The sequence below is a fragment of the Coffea arabica genome, chromosome 11e (assembly GCF_036785885.1).
Source record: "Coffea arabica cultivar ET-39 chromosome 11e, Coffea Arabica ET-39 HiFi, whole genome shotgun sequence".
Classification (NCBI taxonomy): Eukaryota; Viridiplantae; Streptophyta; class Magnoliopsida; order Gentianales; family Rubiaceae; genus Coffea; species Coffea arabica.
Window position 1 is genome coordinate 13,273,155 of NC_092331.1, and position 9,643 is coordinate 13,282,797.

The 9,643-nt window shown below is 37.1% G+C and overlaps 2 protein-coding genes across 2 annotated transcripts; both read right to left on the minus strand.

The window, feature by feature from the left end:
- Positions 1-567: 567 nt before the first annotated feature.
- LOC113719596 (uncharacterized) lies at positions 568-7,808 on the minus strand. Its single transcript, XM_027244834.2, has 3 exons — positions 3,659-7,808; positions 2,690-2,832; positions 568-1,784 (listed from the first exon to the last, which is right to left on the minus strand). Exon 1 carries the CDS (start codon positions 7,806-7,808, stop codon positions 6,612-6,614), a length of 1,197 nt encoding a protein of 398 aa, XP_027100635.1. The 3' UTR covers positions 568-1,784; positions 2,690-2,832; positions 3,659-6,611.
- LOC113718106 (putative late blight resistance protein homolog R1B-12) lies at positions 3,752-5,867 on the minus strand. Its single transcript, XM_072071905.1, has 2 exons — positions 5,048-5,867; positions 3,752-4,938 (listed from the first exon to the last, which is right to left on the minus strand). The coding sequence occupies exons 1-2, from the start codon at positions 5,865-5,867 to the stop codon at positions 3,752-3,754; spliced, it is 2,007 nt and encodes a 668-aa protein (XP_071928006.1).
- Positions 7,809-9,643: the final 1,835 nt, after the last annotated feature.

Genomic DNA, 9,643 nt, shown 5'->3' on the forward strand with positions numbered 1-9,643 from the left:
CAAGAGTAATTTGAAATTTAAGTCAAGTGCAACTTCACAAGAAGTAACTTGATTGCTAGCAATTAGTATGGTGAGTCATGGTAACTGGTAGTGTTAGGCACTATTTACTCTTAGGTTTTAATTCATAATTCGACTTTCTAATTTTAATGGAATGACTTTTTAATCATTAATAATAGATGTTTTTGTAGCAGTAGCTACAGAAAGAGGTTTCTGTTGATAAGTGTGAAAAAATTCACACCAAAAATTTCAGACAGTGTCCATTTCCCTAGAAGTTTCAATTCTAATAGCCTCCTCACCACATTCTAATTGCCTTCCTGTTTCAATTGGCAACTAGTTGAATCCTACCATTTGGTAAAAGTATCTTTAATACATCATTTTCTACATCAAACTTTCTGGCAAACATCATCAGACCCTACCAAAGGACTCGAAAGCAGGAAACCTACAGACTGCAATTGCAAAAGGAGTGGATAACAAGAAAATTTTGCAGCTGTTTCACAATAATACCATCATTCTGACATTCAAGCCTGTATCGACTTCATGTTGAAAACACATAGGTAACGTTGGCAGTGCATATAAAGAGTCTCATCCAAACATCAGACAAGAAAAATTTAACCGAAATGTGTTATAATGTAGATATGTTTCAAGCAACAAGGGAAACTGAAATGCAGAATATCGAAACGTGAGAGAAATTGTCAGAACTGCCTGATGCAAGTTTGCCCATCCTTTTTCCAAGATGTTGGGAGACCATTGTAAATTGTTCTTCACCTCCAAGTAAAACAAACATTGGTTATCATTTATAATTCCAAAGCAGAATATTTTCAAATGGACCAAAACTTTTGCTAAGAGATCTATGCAATCATGGAAATTGCATAAATTTGACATCAATCAATACTTTTGAAGACGTACATACATAAACAGAGAGGGATCAAAGAAACAACTAACTAACCATCGACTGCGATGAATTACAACATTAAACTAAAGTCATAGGTTGTAACAACTAGTTCTGTATACCACTATTAGTCATTGTTCCATTTCCATTAGTTATTCTAAATCTACCTAATATCAAAAACTTTCGGGACTAGATTTGTTTTGGTCGAAACATTGGGGATTAAAATTACATTTCTTCCTAAAATTATCAGTGTATACACTATTATCATTAGATATTATTTTTAGTTTTTGCAGCTGTAGCTACCGGAAAAGGTTTCTTTGGCAAGTGTAAAAGCCTCGTACCAAAAATTTCAGACAGTAATGACTAGGGATCAAACCAGAGCGAAATGACCTTTGCCCCAAAAAAATCAGTTCTAATAGCATTCTCATCACATTCTAATTGCCTTCTTTGTTTGAATAGGGTACCAATAGAATTCTACCATTTGGTAAAAGGATCATTAATACATTATTTTCTGCAGAATACTTTCTGAGAAAAATATCATCAGATCCTATCAAAGTACTTGAAAGCAGGAAACCCGCAGACTACAACTGCAAATGAAACAAAAAACAGAAAGTCTTGCGGCTGTATTGACTTCACATCGCAATCACTTAGGCAACAATGACAATGAAGATAAAGAGTCTGATCCAAAGATCAGACAAGAAAAATTTAACTGAAATGTCTTATAATGTAGATATGTCTCAAGCTACAAGGGAAACTGAAATACAGCATACCCAAATATGGGAGAAATTGTCATCCAAGTGCAAGAGAATCAACAACACCAGAACTGTAAGTTGTCATCCAAGTTTTGCCCATTCTTTTCCAAGATCTTCTAAGGCCATTGTACGTTGTTTTTCACCTTCATATAAAATAAACATTGGTCACTATTTGTGATTCCAAAGAAGAACATTCTCAAACCGGCCAAAATTTCTGACAAGTGATACACACAATCAAGGGAGCTGCATAAATTTGAGATTGATCGATACTTTTACAGCTGTACATAAACAGGGAGGGATCAAAGAAACAACTAACCAACCATTGATTTCGATGCATTTTAGCATTAAAAGCAAAGTCATGTGTTGTAACAACTGCTTCCTTATACAACTATTTCATTGCAGCTATCAAATTCTCAGGTGGTTCAGAAATGGCTTTTGACCATGTACAAAAAGAAGTGCTTTTGGAGCCAGATTTGAAAAGTTAGACTATGTACAAAAAGTGCTTTTGACACTTTAATCCAAATTATGAGGGAGGTGGTTATATATAGCTTTTGAAATCATAAGTGGGTTATGTGAAAAATGCTAAATCACAGGGGGGTAAAGTGTATTTCCAATTGTTCCCGTTTCTTCCCTGTAACTCTCTTTGTACTGCTCTTTACTAAATCAATGCTCTGTATGTTTTACTTCGTTCATTAAGGTACAAGGAATTTTGACGCTTATGCTTGTCGGCTGGTCCGCAATCCCCATTAAGATCACTGCAATTTGGAATGTCATAACTTCTATCTAATGTCTATCTTTAGAGGTTCATCATCTGGAAATTTTTTTTGCATGTTTTAGTTCATAAAATAGAAAGTGAAGCTCCAAAAACTGAAATGACTGAGAAGTATTTCGCATTCAAGTTATAAGTGTTTTAATGGACTACCACAAATTTCTTAGCATTCACAAATAAAAGCACAAGTATTAGGCATGAATGTTTCTTCTAGTCACAAGATCAATGCAATGATTTAACTAGAAATTTCAGTTTCCAAAACATCAGAGAAGAGCATACTCGTGCTGTGCCATGATTAGAAGGTGATCTGGAACTCCAACAAAAAATATTGACAGGGAACTTCCAGCTTCTCAATTCTATAGCAAGTCTTTAGAGGTACTTCAGCGCTTCATACACAGCTGCCCCTCAGTAACACAGGAATACTGCAGAACCAGAGGGAACCTTTAAATTAATCTAACCAGAGTTTCTCAAGACAGCAAAATGAAATTCTTTTATTCCAACTTCCTACTTCAGAGCTAATGTTCTTGTGTTGTTTCATATTTAGAAATCCTACTTGCTTTCGGATTTTTTCCTAGAAAATCAGAAAATCAGTCATTGCCTCGTAAGGGTACGTAAGATGCAGAATCAGGACATAGGTCTGTGATAATCTTCGTGGTTCCAAATATCTCAGATTAATACCGACACTATCGCTTAACATCAGACTAATTTGTCTTAATAGATTATGGTTTGCAGCAATAGAGTTCAGCAGGAAGCCGAAGGATTGATAAAATATGCTGAAATAAAAAAGGACAAGGGTCTTACAAAGCCAAAGGCTGCCTTTGTGAATCCTAAAATTTTTAATAACCATGACCTTCTCCAATCAACTCTATCCTTAATTTTCATGAGCCATGAAATGAATCAAAATGCACGAGTTCTTTTGTTAAACTTGAACAATAGCACTAAATCTTCTCCAAATTTTCCTTGTATTAATCAGTCTTGCATGATTTTATCTAGAAGCCTACAGGAAAAGAAATCAGTAACAATGAGAAAGAAAGGCTCCTCCAAAGGATTTACAGTTTGAACTTTGAAGGAAACAACCACATGACTACATGAATCCACAACCAAGCAAGAGGACATTTTTATTGCAAATGTGAAAATAGAAGTTGACAAAAATGAAAGCACTCAATAAATGGTAACATCTAGATTATGCAATCTCCTCCCAGGATGTGAAATAATAGGAGTGCAGTCAGTAAAATTGGAATTACTTACATGATAATAGGATGCATAGCACCAGATAGATATAAAGCTCCATATCCACTAATAATGATGGACAAGGACCTCTTAATGATCTGAAAACCCCTTTTAATGGTGGATAAGGACCTTCAAATTCTCAGTTCCATATCGTATTTGCTCCTCCTCCTTGAGTCTTCTGACCGATTCTTCAACAGAATCTCCACACCGCTGCACTTCAATTACTTGCAAGGTAGTTATGTCCACAAAATCGATAGGAACCTCCCTGAGATTATCACATTTCTGCAGCACTAACTGCTGAAGATTAGGCAAATGGTCACAGGAGGCATTCCAGTCAACAATGTTTGAGTTATGTAATTTCAAGAATTTGAGTTCAGGGAATTCTCCATCTTGCATCTCCCATTGCGTGCTCTCAAAAGTTATAGAAAGTAACTTTAGAACCTCGAGGTTTTCCGGACAGCCAATTGTCGAAATGTGATCCCACCGCAAGAAGAAAGTTGATAAAGTCAACTTTCTAAGACTCAAGGGGAAGCTAAATTCACCACTACTAACACTCCTACCGATGTAGGATATCTTGAGTGACTCCAAAGGAGTCATATCCTCCAACCTTGGAAATTGGTTGCACTTCTTGGAATTATCCCATGATTTTGAAAAAATACAACTTAATTTTTGAAGATTGGGCAACCCCCTTAATATTTCCTCTGCATGTTCCCTATAAGAAAGAGATGGCGAGGAAAGGGAAACCAAGTTACTTAATTCACAGGAACTTCCAATCTTTCCATCTTGCAATGCGAAGGTAGCATGATTTTCTACATGAAGATGCCTCAGGCTAGTCATGGTACAAATGCTATCCGGTATAGTGACCTTACCTTTCAGTCCCTTCACAAGAAACGTTTCTAGATTCTGTAAGTTGGCTAATGATGAGGGAATAGAGTCTATATCACCACCAACTGCCAGATAATGCAACTGAACAAGTAACTCTATTCCATTGGCAAAGGAATTACCCATGTTGACACATTCCAAATCCAGCACCTTAAGAAGCTTAAAGTTTTTAGACAGGAACAAAGTATCATAAGGGCATCTTGGGTATGTATCAGTGGTGGCATAAAACAGCAGAGAACGAACATATGGACCAGAAGGCCTTGACATAAAAATGTGCTTTCGACTTGCATGAACACATAATCGATATTTCTCATATGTCATGGAATCTGAAGGATCAAAATCATCAAAATCCATACTACCATCAAAAGAAGCATAAGGTTCATCCTTACTAGTTACCAGCTCCAAGAAGTTTTCCTCTTTAGATTTTAACAAGCACAAGCAATGCACAAAGCACAATGTCATGAACCCGACATGCTTTGACCCCACCCGTTGATCTTCTTTTGGTAACAATTATCAAGCTTCTACCAATCAAATCCATCAGGTAATTCTCGGCAAGACCCTCTAAGCTGTTCGAAGCTTCTTTCTGTATAAACCCTTCGGCCATCCATAGCCTTATCAATTTAGAAGCAGAAATCTCCTTGTCCTCTTCCAACGCTGCAAAGTAAAGGAAACATGCTTTCAAATCATCCGGCAAATTCTTGTAACTCAGTTCTAAGATGTCCATGCAGCGAGATTGTTGATCACCAACTATCAATGAGTCCAAGCTTTCTGCAATTTGTTTCCACGATTCATATTCCTTGCTTGTACTGTTAAGAATACCAGCTATTGCAACAACAGAAAGAGGAAGTCCCTTGCAATTTCTAGCAATTTCTTTTCCAACTTCAAATAGTTCTTCAGGATAGCTTTCCTGATGAAATATCTTCAACTTTAGTAACTCCCAGCTTTCATCATCAGAGAGTAGACGAAGATCAAGAAGATTGCATTCAGGTGTTACTTTTGAGACCACATCGCAAAGACGACTTGTCATCAGAATCCTACTTCCATTTCCATCATCTAGAAATGAGATCTTGAAGTCATCCCACGCCCTAATGCTCCACATATCATCCATAAAGATGAGATAACGATTTTTCTTCAAATGTTTATACAGCACCAAGTCCAAATCTTCATTGCTCATGGCAAGGATGGTATCATTAAGCTCAATAATGTGTCTTAGAATATCGAGCAACAAACTTCTTCTACTGTATGCTTGTGAAACACAACACCATGCACGAATATGGAAGTAGCAAACAACTGCAGGATCAATATATACTTTGAAAGCCAAAGTCGTCTTGCCAATTCCTGGCATTCCAACTATGGACACAACATCTCTCTGCTATGATCCTCTGGTAAGTTTATCGATTAGAACTTGTTGCTGGTCATTTAGAACCACCACCTCTTCATCAATGTTTGTGGTACTAGCCTGTGGTAATGAAGGCCATAATGTCTGGGGAGCATTGCAATTACCAATATCACAGCTCTCCTTCTCATGAAGATCTATGGCCTGCATCTTCATATGTCTAATCTCTTGTGAAACATGATAAAGCCACGGTAAATGGTTCCATTCAGCAGAAGCCCCAATCACAATTGAGTCAATGACACATTCTGCCTCATATGCCAGAACAATAAGATGTGTACGAAGATCTTCATGTTCCTGATTACCGATTCCCTGCTTCAAAGAGTGCCTAAAGAAAGACATCAAGATCTCCAAATCCTCATGGATGGATTCAATTTGATGGATTACATGCTGAACTGAATCAAGCTTTTGCCTTAGCAGCTGTCTTAGCTTTTGCAAAAGAAATTCAACGAAGCCAAGTTGAGGAGTCTTGGGGAAATGTAACCTGGGAATTTGAAGATAAAGCTCTTTGAACTTTGGAGTCAAAAGCTGAATTATTTCTAGCGAATCAGAAAGGCAAAAGTCCATTTTCGTAACTGCTTCTTCTGTGGTTTGATCAGCTGAAAATGAATTACAGAGAGAGAGAGAACTCTAGCAGCAACTGCTTCAATATATGTCAAGATCGGCTTCTCATCCTCCTCATTTTCCTTTGGCTGACTAAGGGTTGATTCTATCACAAATACTAGTGCCCGTGAACAGTCCAATCTGGCGCTTCATGGGGACTATCAAACTTGCATCACTGTCCAACAGCTTCAGTACAAGTGCCTTTGCCTTGAAAAGCATAGCATTCACAAGAAACTTGTAAAGTGCATCTCTTACCTTGTTTCCTATGAATTCCTCAGAAGAAGAGGATCGATAGAGAGCTTCGATCTGCCTAGGCATGTCGTCCACGAGCGCAAAGATCTGTTCTTCTGTCTTCTTCCTTGTTTGAGTGAAGGATTTCAACAGAAGGCTCAACCCTTTCTGAAGAGCTGTGATATAATCCTCTAGAGAAAGAGCGAGGAGAGTTACTGCAATCTGTTGCTCCGTGAGGAATATTTCAGCCTTTAAAATCCAAACCCTGGCAAACAAACTCACAAAATCAATTATAGAGATTGTGTTGCACTTGTGCCTGAGATTTGAGATCTCCACAATCATAGCCTTAATACTTATTGAAAACTTTTGGACATCCATGTTATCCATCTTTGGTATTTTGACAACACAATTTATCAAGGGTAACAAATCATCATGAAGACCGCGTCCTTTTTTCACATCAAGCATGCCATCTAGAAAAGTAACTCGACATTCTTCCACTTCTAGGAACTCTAGAATCAACCCTAGGAACTCTGGAGAAGCAAGATCGATCTTCTGTTGCAGATCGGACAGCAAACTTGCCACATCCTTTTCCATGTTTAAATCCATTTCTGCAACAGACCAGCACAGACAACAAACATGTGCTGTGCGGACAGCCACTTGTCCAAAACGAGCCATCATGTGTACCTTCCCATGATACCAATCATTACATGGGTGCCGGATAAAAGATTCCAAAGAGGATAGACTCCCATCTAAGGCTTTGATCTGCTTCCTCAGAGTATCAACAACCAAATCAAGTTTTTCTGAGAGTAATAGCAGACTCCATCCTATGGATGAGCAAAAATCATCCCAGCTGGAGTCACCCGGCCAGGATGAAGCTGGTTGACAATGAAAAGCATGGGAAGACAAATGTTCATAGTATGCATTCCTGATTTCCTGCTTCAACATCTCAATCTGCTCGTTCAAACTGGCAAATACATCTAGCAGTGAGCAAGGCTCCCTCGGGCAATAGTCCATCCGAAGGCAATCTCCAACGCCTCTCCAACAGTCTTCCAACCACATGTGGATTCATAAAATAAATAATACTCTCCTCTGTAATTATCTGCAAATGCATAATGAAGGATTTTCCTGAATTCTTTTATTGCAGCTGCAATTCTGGGGACCAGCTGATCCAGATTTGGGACAACCTTGTGGGCATCACTCCATGCTCGAGTATAACTAAGAAAGATGAACAAAAACCTGAATTCTTGCACAAACCGATCCATGCTCTCCATCAGAACTACATCCGGATTGGCTATTCGTGTCTGCTTCTGTCTCAGTGACCTGCAAATGCGAGTGACCATCTTGTAATCTGCAAGTTTCACTGGCATTTTCACCTAATCAAAAGCACTTCTCTCCCTAACCAGATTTCTCTGTGTTTTCTGAAGAAGCCAAGCTAAGTGATAAAAAGTTTCTTGCATCAGTCAGCTAGCTATCTGCAGGTCTTCTTTTCCCATCTCTTTTTCTTTCTTTATACTCTTTCTTATTTCCTGTTTTATTTTTGTTCCTCATCTTTACGTCGAATGGGGAGATTAAACAATGGGTAAATCTTTTTATGCTTGTATGCATGCCGCCACATATCAAAACAATGGCTTTTACGTATTATATCCTCAAGTTAAATGGCATCAGTTATCACATTCACTATTACAATGGAGAGAAAGTCAGCTGTCGGTGTCAATAGCCTTTTTTTTTTTTTTTCTGTTTTCTTCTTTGGACAGCATCCTAAAAGAAACAAGAATGTCTAGAGCTCAGGGCCGGCTGCCGCACCCACACCGGACCCTGTAAGTGTCACCCCACAAGGGCAAATACGAAAAATACTCCTTATGATTTGCTAAATGTTTAATTTAACTCCCTCTTATTTAAAAATTTATAATATATCTCCTTGTGATTTCAATTAAATTGAAAATTAGATGGAAAACATCTAATCTAATGGTTATACATGAAATGTCAATATTGCCCTTATATAAATGAACTCTCTATGAGTTGTCGAATGTTCAATTTAACTCTCACTAGTTTAAAAAAACTACACTATAACTCCCTACAATTTCAACTAAATTGAAAATTGAATTAAAAACATCTCACGTATAGTAGGAGCAATGTTGACATTTCACATACAACCGTAAAATTGAATGTTTTCTGTCCAATTTTCAATTTAGTTGAAATCATAGGGAGTTATAATGTAGGTTTTCAAATCAGATAGAGTTAAATTGAACATTTGTCAATCCACAGGGATTTTTTTTTTTTATATTTTACCCTTTATTTTATTTCGTGAATGCACTCCTGAATTAAAGTAAGCAAAAAGAAAACGAAAGCATATCATATCATAGCATAGCATCTTTATTCTTTACTAAGGGTAAATGTATCAAAAGAATTTTCATAAGATCTTGTGTACAATTAATATGTTAGAGCACCACTTTATTTTATTTTATTTGTTATAGCTTGTTCAATATTTATTATTAAACATAGCAATACATATGAGACAAATCTTACCCTGTTTCTTATTTTCTTTATGATGTGTAACAAGTTGCTCTCTAGGTTCAGGGAGCCCTCCTCCCCATCTGAATAAATTATTTAGGTTTGAATTTAGGATTATTTTATGGTATTATTATTATTTTTTAATTAGTATTGATAGGATTATTATTATGATTATCGGCATGCAAAGGAAAGTAAGAGAAAGCTGCACTCGCACGATTCTAGATAATGGCGAGCCCTATGATTGGTCCTCTATGTCCAGCATGTTTTCTAGTCTAATTAGGTAGTCTAATTAGATGCTTTAGGAGAGATAAATACCTTATCTTATAGGTTTCCTCTTAATATTACAGTTATGTCAAGTATCTCTATAAATAGGTATATTTAGG